Below are 18,995 nucleotides of genomic sequence, written 5' to 3'. Positions count from 1 at the left end.
GATATGTACGAATCAAACGAATACCTACTATGTTTATAATATATCACATGTCATTCAGACAAATCGGTTAAGATTTTACCGAGGTAGACTGTAAAAAATTGTCTGCATTAGGTTGAGATTAGGTAGTAAAATTTTAGAATAAGAAACATTACATCTCAGTCCTCTGAAATGAAAATACACGGTTGTCGTATGTTGCATCTCTGCTAAAGCATCTCCCAGTATTAGATTCTTACACTATATTTCTTCATAAATGAAAGATTCTGTATACTAGATATTATCTAATAGATATGTATCACTATATTAATATAAATGAATCGAATATAATTCAAACAATTATTCCTCACTCGATTTTGGGTGACAATATAAACAAAATATTCCGTACCAAAGTTATCTATTGTGGTTCACGCCAAGTTTTAATCGTGCCTAAATTGTTGATACAGCGTCCCTATTGGATTTTGTTGAGAAGCTAATTGCGTAAGACTGCGGGTTCCATCCATCAATCAGGATCTGTCGAGAGTGAGAGACTAATTTGCTCGTTTGTTTCGCCACTAAGCCATACCGGCTCTGCCCTGGGATTCACTGATAGATGTTTGATTACACACCGCGATAGGGTTCTACGCTTTCGCCTTACACTGCAGGGCGTAGTCGAAGTAATTACTTTATTATATTACAAATAAAAAATAAGATGAGGTCAACTTCTTTTTATTTTTTTTATTAAATACAAGGTAAGATAAGTTAGTTAATATATTTGGTTACAATTATTTTAATACATATATCTAGAATTGTATTTAATCTGATCTGCGAGTTTTTGGCAAGTACTTTTTCAAAGTGATAGTTTTTCAAATATGGTAAAAGGAAATTCAATACAAATTGTATTTTTTTGTAAAAAAATGTATTTCATCCGTTGAACTACGGCCACAAAAAAAAATCAAAATAAACACTCTTATATAAACTAACTCCTAAATTAATTAAATTTTTATAGTTTTTTTAGTGTTTTTTGGACTTAGTGTTTACTTTAACTAATTTGGTCCAATATTTTAAGTTGTGCCATAACACACAATGACCACATTAGTTTTTATTAACCTCAATATTAGAAATACAGACTTACAACAACGTTTTCCCAAGTCAGCTAGTCAACTATTAATTGTTGTACCTTGATATATGACTCAATCTATATAAGGCAGGTCCGTCAAGGGACCTTAATACCTAAGTACAGGGGGGAAGGGGATTGTTAGTAATGTGGACTCATGGACCCATTACTATCAATGTACCATGTCAGGTTGACCTCCACGCGGTTCCCCCTGGAAACCATCGTGATAAATTCCTGGTGAATTTGTCACGATGGGCTAACTGACCTGACCACATGCTCATCTTATCATTCTCCACTGGTGCCCCGCCAGCGTAAACCATTAGCGCAGGCGGGAACACCATCCCATTATCATCTATAAAAAAAAAAATACCTAAGTACATCAATAAAACAACACAGAAGCAATTTTACAACCATAGGGATTCCCCGAGACTGCAAACATCAGCTTTGGGTTGCAAGTCATAAAATAGTTACAACCGAATGGGAAGGGAAGTGTGTAGGTGCTTCAGTCTATTTACTCGGAAGGTTGTTTTTACACAGATGTCTGTTATCAATAAAACCGACATCTAAGTTTTAGAAAGACAGATTGTTTTTTATTTCATATAAGCACTCAAGTATCTGTTTGATCTTTCCGCCTATTCCGCAGATTTAAAAAGAAAGTTGCATAAAGCAAATTTAAACAAATGTTGTAGAACTTTATATTTTTGAGTTTTTCTTTGAATGTAAAATACCAAATATCACGAATTCATAGTACTTAAAATATTAAATCAATAAGCATTCTATGAATGAACAACAAAAGAGATATTACGATGTTATAAAATATACTATGATGTTTAGAGACAAACATACGTTTATATATATACTATTTCGTTCTTATTGAAAATCTTCTGGATACTTAACTCTCAGTTTTCACCCTTTGATGCATCGATACGACACTGATGGTGTTAGTATTGCAGGGATCGCGTGTAACAACACCGACATAACATAAGACGGCAGTTTCGGAACTTTGGGGTCCTCTTTTTATAGTGTTTTGGAATATACTTGTTATGCTACAGATGGATTGGAATTGGAGACGTGTATTCTATATGTATACGTCGAATAATGAAGTGCGAACTCTCTGGACTCTTATTTAGAGAAACAGTAACCAACACCTACAAATCCATATTAACTATGGGAATCAAATAATTATATAACATTTAGGTATATGGAGTATCCTATGTAGTAACACTTACACTATTTTTATATAATTTTTACGATTAATAACACATTAAAGATGGATTTATTTAAATTAATAATAAATACTTATACCTATTTGTGAAATAAGTACATCATAATAATTTATGATATAGGTGCTTTGGAAGTAGATTCACGAAATGTTTGCAGTAACTTGACGAAGGTTTCTCACAAGGGAAAGTTTTCTAGCAACTGCCGCGTCGTACATTCAAACGACTGCCAAATGTTAAACAGAATTATAACTCACTGAAACTGACTGACTGAAAAGGATTCCCGCTGAGAAGATGTTTAGCTGTAATGGTCGGGGTGTCATTTCTATTTTACTTTTATTTATAGTGCCATTTTAGCTGAATCTATATTTAAACTGTGCTACGAGAAATAGCAAAATATAATACAATTCTTTAGACTTTCTTTCCTTAGTGTTTTTTTTAATCTTTGTGTGCTATTCTGAAAGAGTTACGCAATATCTATTAGATTTACACATGTGCACATGTATCAATCCAATATTAGTTGACTTTATAGGATAAATGTAAAAATGATTAAAATTTCTGATCCTACAGAGGATCTGCAATATAACTATAATGTATATACATACTACCAAAATAGAATAATATCAAAGTAAATTACAAACTATGGATAATAGCGCAATTTAAAAAGTAAACCGAAATTAGTACTTCAATGCTTTTACATGACTAAAAGTAGCTATTTGTGGCAACAGCAGAGATAGGATATTAAATTATTCTGGTATAGGTAACTGGTAGCGATAATCCTGAATTTATTTTTGCTGTAAATTACAAACATGGTTACAATTTTATTTACATATCTCACTAAAGTCAGTTTTTTTAACTTAATTTAATAAAGTAAGATATAACCAAAGTAAGTCAATATAACCAAAAACTAGGTCAAACATATTTTCATAAACGAGAGCATTATTTGGAAAATGGCCAAAAAATAAAGTGTCTGTTAAAATGTCTTATATATACTATATGTATATCTCTCACTGTTGTTTTATCTCGTATATCTATGAGAATAAAGGCACCATATTTTCCTTGACCACCAAAATATACGAGCGTAAGTACATTTATAAAGCATCTTGTTTTGTGGTACGACATAAATCATTCTAACGAGCGTATTCGCTGAAACATTTTCACACTTTTTCCCTTCTCGAGATGATGTTAGTTTCTTATTTGACTTGGATTTAGTTTATAGGAGTTATTTATACATATTGTGGATGGACGATAAAATTCTTATCTAATAAATAGTAATTATAATTCTTATATCTTAAATATTAATAATAAAAATATGTAATAGAGTGCGTCGACCCTAGTATCTGCACGCTATAGAAAAATATATATCTGTAGACTATTACACAGGTTCATACTTCATATAAGCTATATTGCTTTTTAATTATATGAACTTACGAATTCTGACCAATTCTTAAGTTAACGATGGACGTGATTATAGTAGGTACTAACCCATTTCGACTGTGTCCCTCAGTATCTATGTAATATGTGTATTAGTCTTAGAAGTCAAGGGGTCACATAACTGTTATTGTCTATCTCATAACGTAAATAAAAAATGAGTAATAAAAACACACAGGACAAGGTGACTGACAGCTAAGACAGAAATCAAAGGCGTTTCTAATTTAAAGTGACACATCCATAATTACATGTATGGGAATAGAAATTTCGGGACATTTGATCCGCCGAGGTGAGAATATTAGAAGCTATTACATTTATTTTAATGCCCGTGTTAGAAAAAAGGAACACGGGCGTGAAATGGAGCGGCGAATGTCAGTAGCATATTAATTTATGTCTACTATTTAGAACACGAAAATGTTTTTCATGTTTACATTCAATAGGAAAGCGATCTATTTATGTTTGATACTCAAAATTACGCGTCATATTAATTTTAATACCTTGCTATTAATATCGAAAAAGTAAAAAAAAAAGATAATTACTGTGTATTTTACATAACGGAAAGCTTTATTGCAAAAATGATTATTTTTGCGGAGTAATCCACACAGACCGCATATGTAGGTAAGTAGGTACTAGCTATTAATTTTATTTTTCATATTTTAGAATAGCATCATTTATGAGATTTATTACAATAATATCTTGATTATGGAAATATCATTAATTTATTATTATGGAATTCAGAAACAGTTGATTAAATTCTTAAATCTATAATCATTGCCATTAATATCAATAATGTAAAAGGGTTTAAAGATACATCTGGATGTTTAAATGATTTAGAAATTGTTATTCAATTGCATAGATTTTATTAAAATTTTGTAGAAAAACAGATCGTATACTAATTCTAGCCCGAGAACAGATAGTTATTGTTAAGAAATAGATCAAACTTAGCATAAGCCTATATGTATAATGATATCTACTAAACATCCAATTAAAAATATTCCCCGGAAGAGCCAATTAACTGTAATTCCGGTTCACTGTAAATTGCGAACAGAGCCTCCGGGGAAATTTTTCATTGAAATAGAAGCACAAAAACTCGAAATAGCATTAATCAAGCCAGCAAAGAGGGAAATTAGACTGCATGGCATCACTCCCTGCTTTATTAATTATTATTTTTGTTGGTCTGGCAATTAAATATCAGCAGAAAGTGTCTAATCTGTGTTTTAGTACACAAATTGTTATATTTCTCAGCTAAAAACTCTTTATTAAATTATACCAATTGAATTTTGGAAGGTAGGTAAAGTAAGAAGTACCAAAATTTTATATTGAGGAGTTTAAAATACAATCAAAATATAATAGAAGTTTATAATTTAGACACAGATCAATATTTTAGTGGTGACAATAATTTGAACAAGGAAACTTCTAGTTTACTATAAATCCTGTTACGTTAATAGATCGAAAAGTACTTGATGTAGATGTGACAGACAATATATAGAGATAGACGAGGGCAAAATACTATACCTAGGTGTACCTTCTTACAGGCGTAAACATGGATCTTACCGACACATGCCTGCGCTAATGGTATACACTGGCTTGGCAGCAATAAAGGATGAATATTAGTCAGTTATCCCATCGTGACAAATTCACTCCCCCAACCACCTCCTCCTTACTTAGTCTTTGTGTTGAAAGTGCTAAAAGACATACGGTCTTCTATCATTATCTAGTCCGTAAATTATTAAAACAATCTAACAAACGAACCATGCAAACCAGCAAACCTAAGCCCAGCGTATTTAAGTAGATTCGAAAACTGTTTTTTTTTATTTCTCTATAAAAATCACAAATAGTAAAAAACGCTAAAACTAGGAAATGTTAGAATGTGCAATAATTTAACTCTATTACAATTTAAGACATTGAAAAGCAAGGAAGTCCAAAAATAAGAACAGGAGCAGAAATAAATATCGCCGTATAACCCTGCGACCTAGGGGTAGTAGTTTTACAACCCCGCGATGCTGGCACCCTTGACTGTTATAAGTCCGAGTTGATTCCTTGACGACACAGTATATTTACAACTTTCACAATAATCTTATAGTTTAGTTGTAAATTACAAATATAGAATGTCATATGTAATACTAGCTACCCACCCCGGCTTCGTACGGGTGTAGGTACATGTAATATACATATAAACTTCCTCTTGAATCTGTCTATTAAATAAACCGCTTCAAAATCCGTTTGCGTAATTTTAAAGATTTAAGCATACATAGGGACATACAGCGACACCGATTTTGTTTTATACTATGTAATGATACCATTACATATAATTTGACTTTATTACACATCTAAATACCTCAATGGTAAAACGTTGAAAACAATAATAAAGAAAATATATTCTATGACTACTAGCTAGAAGTAACTTTCATTTTAGAGAATGAAATAGTTTTTAATTGCAGTGAGTTAGTATTCTAAGATACTTACCTTCTTTCTTTAACCTAAGAAATGTGTACTTCTGTATACTAAATATTCTACAGAAAAAAATGTGTATTATGTGCAGATATTGCTTATGCTGTCTCAATAAGAATGCACGGCCGTCTTGAGATATCTCCCCCAGGTTGTTGCAATTTTACGACCAACTGCCCCTACCCGCACCAAACCCTAGACGTCTCCCCTGCACTCACCGTGCGTCGTGCACAACCGCAATTGCACACCAGAAACAATCAAATACATATATATTGTAAAGGTTTGACCACATCTATTTTTTTTTTTTTTGTAAATTCTAATGATGACGTCAAAATCATTGTTATAATGTGTTTGGAATTGGCGAAAATATCACGTAATAACTATGTACCAATATTTAGAACATCATTCGTATAAAAATCTGTATAAATTGAATGAAATGGTTTCTAGAAATTTCAAAAAGCATACTAGGTTATTACAAGGTTAAAACAATGTTTCATAATATTAGGTAACAAACTTTCATTTTAATAAATTCAAATATTAATACCGACGCAACAGAATTTCCCAGTCATACTAGAAAAGAAATATTAGTATCTATAGATATTATGTATATATAAGATGCGCTCATCCCAATCTGAAATACTTACTTATTAATGATTTAAAAAATATTTATCATTTATAAGTAAACCAGGGCTATACTCCACGCACACATTCAGCCACTGCCAGGCTTTTTTTACTAATAAGAACATATTAAGTGTTAAATTCGAGATCACTACAGGCAACTATAAAGGCAACTAAAATTGAGATTATAAAGTTAAAATAATAACATAACAATAAAAAAAATTTTATATAAATATAAATGTACCTACATACACAGTTTATAGTTGATAGATTTATTATAGGGGGTTAATGATAAAAATATTCAATAGCCAATTCTACTTTATACATGCGTCACTTGTCTAAAAAGCTATTTTCGTAAATTACAATACATTTAATATCTAAGAACGTCAACAATTTTTCAATGCACCGTTGTAGCGTTGATTGGATGCATATGAATGGAGTACTCAGTGTCGCTAGACTCGTGTCGGTACCATACTCTGTTATTAACGCGATAGCTTGCCGACGATTACATTGATTTATATGCATGAGTTCCTCTAAATGATGCATAATTGGGACGTTTTTATTTATAACGTTAATAGCTCAAGATAATAAATCATCGTCATTGGCGACGATAAAACTCTACCTGGGGCTTATAACGAAACTATAAATCTCAATTTTGGTAGACACTCACAGGATACCTGACCGAGCTTTGCTGTGATTCGTTAAAATTCTGTATTTCGGTAGAACCGCTAATGTTAGTGCCCAATACTGACCGAAGTAAATGAATTTACCTAATAGTAGAAAACGACGGAACTTTTAGTCGAAACTTAGAGTTCTCAATTTGTAGTTACCTCATCGTCTATCTAGTATAGGTAATAATTTATGGTAGGTAAGAACAATCCGAAAGGTTCGAGAGTTTATAATAAATAAAAATAATCCGAGAATTGGCGTTAAATTGACTTCCTACCATATTGAATTCAAAACGACTAGGTCGGCACTTAGTGAAATGGGCAAGTGAAATACGTTCATCACAATTACTAGTGCACTAATTTTTCTAACAATAATCAATTAATAAGGATATAGGATATGCTTCATCCTTGTACCTTGCATACTTACTGAAATTCATAGAATATCATAACTACCACCTGTACCTACATACTGCCTAATACACGCGTCAATAAGAACATCAACAACTAGCTATAAGCACTATAAGTGTACCTGTTTCTTTTATTACACTTTTATATTTCACTATATAATTTTATATTTGCACCGGTATGTAGAATATAACCTAACGACAACTGGGAAGCTATTAATATAGCTAGAAGCAATTTGAACTTTTCGCAATGCTAGGAAATGGAATTTTAAATCCGTTTGGTCGCATGTCCGTTCCCAGGGTGACTACGTTTAACTCCTATCCGGGCTGAGTAATAGCCGTTTGTTCAATAATGAACATTATGGCTACAGAAATAAGTTATAGTATCACGCATTGGGGTTTTACTGGCTTGTTTCCGTGGGAATAAGCAGGCGGCAGTTTTCATGGTGTTACTTTGCATCTATTGTCTTGAGTTTATATATTATATGTATATTTGCATTGTATTGAGTATATAAACATGTAATAAAGGAAGTTGTAATACAATACATACCTACAAAAACTGTATCTTAATTTTATTGTAACAGTTAAATATCTACTTATTTGTTATGTTCGTGTTGTAAGTATAATCTGATTCGAAACAATTTACAGTTTTAAAACAAACACTTATCACAAAATGAAATAATGGGTATTCCAGAGATTTTTGTAGGTAGTTGTTACAATCTGGCGAAAAAGTAATTATTTTTTTTTTTTTAATTTATTGTTAAATTTCAAATTAGATTCATAGGTAATATAAGAAAAATGTACTACGATTTATATTCAAAGTATTATCTTATTAAACACTTCCTACCTAACTCACCGCAGCAAATGGGCAGTAATAATTTTTAATGCTCTTTTTGTCTGTTTAATCTTTTAATGTACCTACCTCAAATAGGTTGGATCTGAAATTCAATGTTCCGGGTTCAATCAGTTCCGGATGTATAGAAGTGTAATTGTGTGCGATTTGTAGATAGTAATCAAATAAACAACTTATCTATCTATTCATGACGTTTTATATCAGAAGCATAGTTTGTTCGACTATTGCAATATTAACTTTAAAACTTCTCTTGTAAAAATTTAATAGATACGTTTTGATAGATAGTTATGGTCTAAATGAGTAACTTTATCACTTAATTTGATAGCGGGTTATCAACACAGATATCTCGTCATATGGTGATGATTTAACTAAGCACTAGGCAAATCTTATAGTACCACCATGCGGCTGGAGCAGTTGTAAAAGTGTTTATTTAAAATTTTCTGTCTCGACACTGATATACCTATTTGTGCTTTCTTTATCAAGTAGGTTTTTACATTATCTCGTAAATAAAATAAAGTTGTGTTATGTAGGTATGCAGTACCGTCTTAAGCATATTCAGCGCCGGGGTGTAGGTGATAAGCCCGTGCCTGCAGTAGTAAATAAATATTTTCATCATTTATTTGTTGTAAAACTGTAATTTCCAAAAAAAATTAGTTTAGATGTTAATAAAACCTGATTTCTAGCACTTGAACCCCGCGCACGCCGCTAAGAACAGGCGCCCGAGTGCGGCTGCTCCCCTTGAACCCCTGGGTAAAGAAGACCCTGTAGGTCCCTTTCTGCATCAAACGGAGCAAAAGGTTTATATACAAGTCACCCTGGAAACCATGGTGTTATGGGTGGTAGGTTTAACCTATAGTTTTCCAATATTTATTATTGTTCTATCATCTGTCATTGGTGTCCCACTAGCCTACCATTGCCATTTACTATAAACGGAGGCGGAATAAGCTTTCCACATTCATCAATAGCAAAATATAGTTTGTCACAATACTGACAGCAGGTATACTTACATTTTAATGAAAATCATAGATATTTGATTAGACGATTCCCACGTATTCATTTGTGACATGGTAGCGCCATCTATGCTGTGCTGTTCTGACTAACGTATCAAAGAGCAAGACATTGACTCGTTGCCTTTGCTTTTAGTTGCAACTTGGAAAACTTACTAAAACGTATATGAGGTAATGTAGAGAAACGTTATCTCGATACAGACAGAGGTCGTTCTTTAAACTCTATTACTACTATGGACTTGCTGTTGTTTTGTGTTCAAGGTTAAAAAGAACGATAACTTGCTGTTAATTTTGTGTTCAAGTTTGAACAGAAGAAATCAGCACTACATACTACACCTATAATAAAAAGGTTATCATCGAATACAATGTTAATTATTCGATGCACTTGCATCACTTTTAACAGCAATCTTATCCTAATTTGTACCCGTATTATCATATTTTTTATTCAGTCGGGTTCGGACTAAAGGTCGGGTACCTAACATGAAATAATCATGAATAAAGATGACATTTAGTCTATGATATTTCTTATATATGACGTTATAAAATTTATTTTATTGCCATTTTTTATGTCTATAATATTTTAGTTTCAATTTACCCTATGCCCTATACCCTATTTACGACAATGGATACTATTTTACTCATTTCCTTAATTTCTTTTTAATTTTCTTCATAATTCAAGCTAAAGTTCAATTTGTCTCCTCAACATACTACAATCGATCATACAAGGACGGCCATAATTATTAGGTATTATAGAGTCGTTTAAGTATGTAATGGGATGTAAAACCAATAAAAAAATAATGTAATTTTCGAACATATTTACTAATACCAAATCAATCTTAGAACACACATCAAAACAGACATATGCACAATCTCACTTAACTATAAAGTATTCTCTATTTGTGTTTTTGGAAAACATTTTTATGAATCTGTTTCATTATAATACTTTATTGAAAAAAAACATAAATATTTACAAAGTATTTTTACGGCACTCGATTAGCAAACTGCCGAAATGTAGACTAACAAAATAAGTACAAGTTAATATTAATAAAAAAACAAGATGCCTGCCTGCTGATGGCACAAAACATGTTTCAAGAAACAAAAATAATGTTGATGCTATGAAACACAACGATATTACTAATTATTCGCAGACCGTTACATATTTTTGTACATTTCATTGATTTAATCACACATTATACATAGTATGAATAATATTGTATTATGTTCATTTATACGTTTGAAACTTCTATGGCATTTGATTCTACACACTTCGATTTATTTGTACATTTTTCAGAAAACAATTTAAATAAATCACGATATAAGCAGAGAAGTTTTATGAAACAGAACCTACAGTGTAAAATATAATTTTAAGTAAATTATCTGGATATGCGTATATCATATAGATTTTGTTATCGTGCTGTAGTAATCACCCATACTGCTGTTACATCAGACTTCAGATTTAAGATAAATGTAGTCAATTATAACTTATACCACAGAGTAAAAGTCAAAGCTTTACGAATATTATTGCCGAAATATTAGTAGATACTTAAGTATACTATAATAATCCAAGTTGGTATTTAGTTAGGGTTCACTAAGACGACAACGACACTAACTCTTTTCTTATGATCAAAATTTAGAATTAATATGCCCTGCCCTGTCTTTGTTATCCATACTTTTGCCTATATATTATGAAAACCTTAAATCCGATTCGTTAATGGGACCTTTAGGAAATAATAGATACTTAGGTATCGAGAAGTTTACAGCGGAATCGGTTTACTGTGAGCAAGATAACATCAAGAAGAAACAACGTACAACAAAAGGAACCCTTATGTAAAACCTCCTAATAATTTATTGTTACTAATATTTGAAATAGTTTCTGAACCATATTTGGGACAAGAATAAACATTTGTGTCAAAATTAAAATAAAATTGTTAAAATATAAATGTTTCCAAAAAATATCCCTTTAAGTAATATGAAAGAAAAGTAATAAATTATTAAAAAAAAAATTTAAATAATATTTTTTGACACACCATTTTTATTAATAAACGACGTTTAAATAACATAATTAGAATATTCTGTCGACTCTACCAATTTCTTTATTCCACATAATAATATTTATTCATATTCATATTAATTTATTAATATTGGGAAAATTTTGCTAACTCATACATTCACATATATTTGGTTTATTTTTGTTGTACAGTCGTAAACTCTTGCTTTTTCTAGCTGAAATTACTACTTTATATATACCAATAAAAAAAGAGTCCAATCAATTATTAAAACCATATAAAATAAATAGAACATTTAATACCTAATTTAAGGTGATTGAATAACTATTCAATAAATAATCATAAATTAAGTATGGTGAGACAGTGCTGCGAAATATGGTAGTGAACCCTTGAAACAAAATATCCATTATAAATAAATTATTCCTTATTCTTCTAAGATTAATATAATTTTGATTTCATTTGCCTGACTACAATTTCTCTGATGTAACAAGTAAAAAATTACATAGAAATATAAAAAGAGAATTAAATATGAGTAACATTGTCAAGGATGACACAGAATTGTAAAACGTGTCACTTTTTTTATTGCTTACACATTTGCATGTGCTAACTTATTGATGTATGTATATCATCATGGGTTGGATCGTCAACACGACTATTCGAAACTCGGATCAAATGCAATTATCTATGCGTCAGTAAGAGACCAACAATTTAAGTACTTATTTATGATAGCTATAATCGTGGACGGAGTATTAACAACATTTTACAGATGTAAAGTTTAAATAGACAATATTAATTTGTAAGTAATAATAATGGCCATGATTACTTAAATACATGATGTAACGGTATATTATAATGTAACTATAGACCGAAGTTAACCAAAAGATTTTACTGTTATAATATAGACATAAATTTATTTTCGATTTTTAGATTCTCTTTATACCAAAAAGCACCTAAATGCATAATATAAATTTAGTATTAAATTAAATATTTGCTTTAAACTATATCCTAAATATATTTCATTTTAATAATAATATGCAATAAATGATAGATTTCTACAAAGGATATAACGTGCGTGATTAACCTTTCATCTAGATTATAATAATCTCAATATCAGATCTCTATTCGTGTAAAAGATATTTTTCATTTATAACATAAGCCCACACCTTTTGCATTTAAGGTAGCCACCAGTATAAAAATATTTTTCTCAGTACATTTAAATTTGAAATTATTTATAATAAAATATTAATCAGTAATAACATTTCTATTGCACTAGAATTTTATGTAGACATTCAAATATAGTATTGCTTTTGCTCTACTAAATGTATAAGCTATATACATAACACTTAAGGGTTAAATTAGCGCTACAATATATAATAAACTGTTTTTTCACAGTATAATTATTTGAGATTGAATTGAGAAATTTCTGTAATAAAATTTATGAGACTTTATGTGTAACAAGTCAGAGATTCTCAGAGATTTAATTTTGACACAGCGCTTAATTCAGATGTTCTTTTTAATCACTCTGTGCTTGTTTCCGAAAATAATTTGAACAAAATCACTTACATTCTAATATTTCTCGACCATCTATATAAGTAAATTATGTAGCAAAGTTAACAATAATTTAATCTCTTCTAACTTAATTATTAATAAGCATTTTAACAGATTCTATAGTACCAAACACGAACATTGTACATTAATAAGGCACTTGCGATGCACAATTATTCAATTTTTATCTATAAATACTAAATATATGAAATATAATAATTGCTATAAATATATTTCTAAAAAATGATATGGTAATTCATACACCCATTGACCAAATACTAAACTGAATCGTTTGAGGAAGACTGTCATAAATTTTATTTGGAATTATTAACTCCCAAAATATAATAATATAATAAGTAGTCTTTGGTTTTAATGTTAAACAAATTTGTGCCAAATATAAAAATGTTAGGTCAATAAGTGTATGAAGAACAATCTACACAATACGTAGATATCTATAAAAGACTAATATCAGTCCAATGTGAGAAATTTATTTCTGAACAGTATCCTTGAAGCTGTTTTGAACATGATGGTAGGTACTTACTTGAACACTGGCTTACAAAGCCGCCATCCTGTTTTCCTTTCAAAAATTCTTCAAACAGCGGAGCTCATAATTTTGTAGTTTGTACGGAACTCATACCTCTCACTTTATTTTGTGCAATTGTAATTTCACATATTGAAGATATAGAATATATCCATTATGAAGCCTAATCACTGCCAGTTTCAGAAATAAAGAGCAAGTTTTTCTACCGACTCTGGCTTCGGTAAAATGCGTCAATTCTTGAATGACGCCTTTATTAATTAATTAGATGAAAATTTTGACACAAAAAATCAAACAAATAAAAGAATTGCGGCGCTAAATATGAAAATAATAAATAAAAAGATTCATCATATTTCGTAAAGTAAAATATGCTCAAGTTCATTATGATATAATTCTTAAATTGAGGACATATTTAGCACCGCTAAAAATAGGGGATCCTAATAACATTCGTGCGTAACAACAACACGGTGAAGCGACAACAAAAATTACAATAGTAAATATAGTCGATGGCGTGTGCCATATAAAATAGAATGTTAATAAAGTTCATCATGTTATAAACATAACAGGCATATAAATGTTAATAGTTAGACTATTATAATACATAGTAATTGTTAACGTGAAAGGCCCAACAGTTATAGCTACATGGTGTTCGATGTTCCGATGATTATGTTACGCGGCGACATGAGGCCGGGACGTGGGGCGGCCGGCCGCGACTCCTGTTAGTTCGAGGGACTCCTCGGCGCCGTTAGCACTCACCTAGCCGGGTTAACGAGAAGAGAGAAAAACAGAATGTTAGTATCGATCAAAATGTCATGGACCGACACGAGTGCCCCAATCGCGAGACGGTTAACGCTTCGTTGATGCCGTGAGTGCCGTATACCGATTGGGTGAAGCTACAGCTAACTAGGTTGACACGGTTAGGAATCGCCTGAGTTTGGCGCAATATATATTGAACTCAAAAGATAGAATAACAATAGTTTAAAGACGAAGGCCCGGTTGCAATGGATATTTTGAAATATTTGTAAGAAATGGATCGTTCGCGAAGTCATGATCTATGAAACTAACGAAGTTTTCGGGGCTATTTGGATAAAATTAATTAACAGGACCGGCACGACATGCAGAGCTATTCAACAAAAGCGATAAACCGTTAACTCGGATTGATATAACTAGTGTACGGTTCTTATATAACAGAAATCTGATAAAACAAATATTAAGGGGGAGTCTATCAGGCATTCGCGCCGCGACATAATGTTCTGTTTCTGTTTGTGGCCCAGTTAATATAATTATTTATTATAACGGGTACTTACTTTATTAGTTTACGTAGTTAATGGTTGAAACATGTTAAAAAAATTTAGTATGATAATGATAATCTACATAGGATTAAATGCCCAATAGTTCCCAATAGAGCAATGCTTGAGACATTTAGGATAATAAATATGGATGCATCAAACATTACTCGACAGTCAAGCATAATAAATTTTATCACTTATGTATAACCATAGCACCCAGATGCAAGTATGTAAGTTATTCGACACATTGCTATAAATTTTAATAATAAATCTGTACATGGTAGCATTCTTTTAAGATTGTTAATTAGTTGTGATAACATATTTTATATCATTACATATTTGCATGTTAGTGACTCATATAATATAAATATATAGTTACAGATAATCTGCAAGTTGTGACAATAGCAGTTATGATAGTGCACTTAATAAATTATTATTATTATTATGTAAACAAACGGGAACTTGGCCTTGTGGAGTTGCAATGTTAGTCGTGTGAGGCTACAACTGACCGCACGTCATCAACTTTATTGACTTATCAATATCGATCATAACATACACATTTCGCGAGTCTCAAATTAAAAAAAAATACATAAATCATAATTTCAGACAAATTTATTGCAAGTATATCTTCTGAAAATGCATTTATTTACAATCAACAATTGTAACAATATTTTATAAACATTACCGTCATATTCAATTTATAAAATTACCATACGTATAATTAATACTCTGATCTAATTCATTTGATATAAAAAGCGTGAAAGTACGTAGAAGGCATTTGTATGCCATATTCGATCCACAAGGACACAAGTGCAAATTATTTTAACTTAACATTTAAACCTTCAAATAAGAAAGTATTTAATACCTAAGGCAAAATAGAAACAACTAATATTAAAAATTTCATATAAAAAAATCTTACATTGACTAAGAAAAATGTTGTGATAATGAAAACGTTAAGTCAAAGGAAGAGCATCTTGTTTTAATACTGGATTGATGATGGCACGAATTCTGAAAATGCCCATCCATTTGACTAATACTGGGCGAGAGACCGGAAAGAAGGATTTCACAACCCAAGTGTAGCACCTTCGTGGATTCTATTTGGCAGAATAAATTCCTAAGCTTAAGCGATATATTCCCTTATTTATGAAAATGTCAAACACCTTATTTAAACTAATGCAGCTATTTTTATATATTTTGTTTCATTCTTTCGAGATGCTGTTGAAAGAAAGTGACAAAATATATACTAATAATAAAAGAAAGTTTAATAAAAGGTATTACACTTTTATAAACAATGTGAATACTCTTTTAAAGGTACTGAATATTTCAAACTCTTGAAAGGACATAGAACTTCAATCCTTCTTCCCTCAAATGTGTATAATTTATATATGATACACGAAATAACATAATGACTGTTCCAAGGCACATGTTGTGATTACTCATTACATTAAAAATATTTGAGAACAATGGCTGATTTTAATTATGCCTTGGATCACAACATGTAACAGATCTAAATATCTATAAAAGAAATATAAAATCACAGTTTTCAAATTATGCAGTGTCACTTCTATTGCGGTATGAAGTAGCTATAGACATAATACGTCTTATACTCATACTTACTACTCGATACAGACCTAACTAATAAGTACACAATTAAATAAATACAAATAGGTATAAAGACACAGTGATAATAAAGCAGAGGCACCCACGCATTCTTGACGAATATGATTGCTAGAAAAATAAATCGCATGACTTTGAATACTTTTATAAATTGTGATGTAAAAGAACGCAGAACTTCCATCTTGTTCCACCTTAACAACTCATTGAAAAAATACTCCAATAATGAGATTCTATTCTAATGGAAGTTCCGAGTTTTGGTGGGTACAACACCAATCAAATCTACAATGCAAGCAAACGTATTCATCATAATAACATGCGTGCGCGCGCGCTTCTCACCTTGTAAACAAAATGGCGGCGTGAGAGCGTTATGGCGGGTATTAAGGGGCCGGCAAGGCAGTGCGCTGGTAAGGGTGCTCCCGCACTTGCGTGAGCCGGCCCGTCCTCCTCACCACACCTAACGGCATATATATATTTAACATCTGTGCCTTAACAGAACAATTTAAACCTTCAATTAACACTGATGCACACCCAAGTACCAAAAAAAAATTACTATATATGTGTGTTACTGGCAAATTCCATTTAATATTAAAGCTGAAAAATACAAGCCATAATAAATTCTTGGCCTTGGGTGACTATATTCCGCTTAAATGCTGGAAAGAAATTTAATCTCAATATTGACGAGTTCTTATAAACTGTGTAGTACAATTAACAAACGCAAACACCTATTTGTCTGTTCCTGCCAAAAATACTACTGAAATCGAACCAATCTAATACTACAATAAAATTTAAAAGATCGCATGCATTTTGGCAGCAACACTAACCTCTATTATAACGCTTACGCCTAAAGATTACCTATTTTATTGCTTTGGAAATAATAACAAAATAAAACATTTAACCTCGGGTAAACCCGGTAAGGTACAGGTAATGTCTGGCTTTAATTTCATTTTAAATAAAATGACTCTACAGTGTCAACTGTGGTTTAATAAACCTACACAATAATATACGGATGTATAATATATTTTCATAAAGCTCACTCTTTCCTAACCTAGCTAAAAATCTTTTTAAGATAATAATAATACTTAACCTATGGTATGTTTATAAATATAATAATATGGCTAATAAATTAATAAATTATGTAATAAGTAATTGTAACAATAACACAGTAATGAGTTTACGACAACAAATGTCATTGTTACAATACATAAACATTATAACCGCCTAGAATGTTCCATATATTTGATCATTATGTTGTGTGTATATTGTTTATTATTAATTTTGTAAGTGTTGTTAAAAAGTTAAAATATGAATGTGTTGTTCCTTTGTAATGTTCAAATCGTATTTGGTCCCTTTTGCTTGTAATCGCTGAATTATGTATGCAAACCACTTCAACATTCAGAGATTCTGTTTGTTAATACGAGAATATGAACTGTTATTCACATAAAAATATTATAAACATTGGAAATAGAAATAGTATAAAAACCACATGCAATATGGTGAACAAATTGTTCGTGAAAACGCTAAACGGTATATTATGTAACTTTGTGATGTACAGTTACTAAAAAGTTAATAGATTAGTTGTGTTACAAGCAAGGGCTATCACAAGAACTACAATAGACAATGGACTCTATAGAGCTATCACCATAGAAAAAGTATGTAATGATGTAGATGAATAAATATATAAAGTATAATTATATAAACTTTGTCTTTGTATAAGAAACTCGGTAACTTAAAGAGTTATGTTGGCAGTTTCAATTAGATTACGCTAAAATTATTTTCTATTTATAAAACAATTATGCAATAACTGCCATCAACCCTAATACGAGGCAACGATGATATAGAACTTCCAATAAATAATATAAAATGTAAAAATAAATAAATCGTAAAACTGCAAATAATAATAAATATTTTTGATTACTATTTAAAAACAAAATATACTTTGTATAAAACTGTACAAACAGTTATAGAAAAAAAACAATGGTCGTAAAAATATAGACAAAAATATTGTAGGTACAAAATGATCGTTCCATTAAACTATTCGTACTTAAAACAATAAATCTTAATCTAATATTATTTGATGGCGTTTATTATGACTGTATAATATACGTCCTGTGAATTCGAGAAGCTTATTAAATCAAGGACGGTAATAGTGATGCGTAGAACGATACGGTGCGTGATGTTGCCGGTCGTATCTTAATGTCGGCTGATGGTATTGCGGCCATTGTCAAAAGCCAGCGAGTAGATATCTCGACGCTGCAAACCCC

At 31.0% G+C, this 18,995-nt stretch overlaps 1 protein-coding gene across 6 annotated transcripts in view; it reads right to left on the bottom strand.

Moving 5' to 3' along the window:
- Positions 1 to 13,803: 13,803 nt before the first annotated feature.
- Positions 13,804 to 18,995, bottom strand: part of LOC131851931 (protein held out wings) — a 78,100-nt gene continuing 72,908 nt past the window's right edge. For 4 of the 6 annotated variants that reach the window (XM_059202481.1, XM_059202484.1, XM_059202485.1 and 1 more), the window contains exons 7-8: positions 17,071 to 17,188; positions 13,804 to 14,584 (exon numbers count right to left, since the gene is read on the bottom strand). In XM_059202481.1, the coding sequence (XP_059058464.1) occupies positions 17,112 to 17,188 (77 nt within the window). In that variant the 3' untranslated portion in view covers positions 13,804 to 14,584; positions 17,071 to 17,111. Of the gene's footprint in view, positions 14,585 to 16,793; positions 18,985 to 18,995 lie in introns of those variants that run through there. The other 2 variants (XM_059202487.1, XM_059202483.1) reach the window with 2 other exon arrangements.

The sequence above is a fragment of the Achroia grisella genome, unplaced genomic scaffold, assembly GCF_030625045.1.
Source record: "Achroia grisella isolate CSIRO2021 unplaced genomic scaffold, CSIRO_AGI_Agris_v1 utg821, whole genome shotgun sequence".
In the NCBI taxonomy this organism is placed as follows: Eukaryota; Metazoa; Arthropoda; class Insecta; order Lepidoptera; family Pyralidae; genus Achroia; species Achroia grisella.
This window is presented reverse-complemented; position numbering and strand designations above follow the sequence as displayed.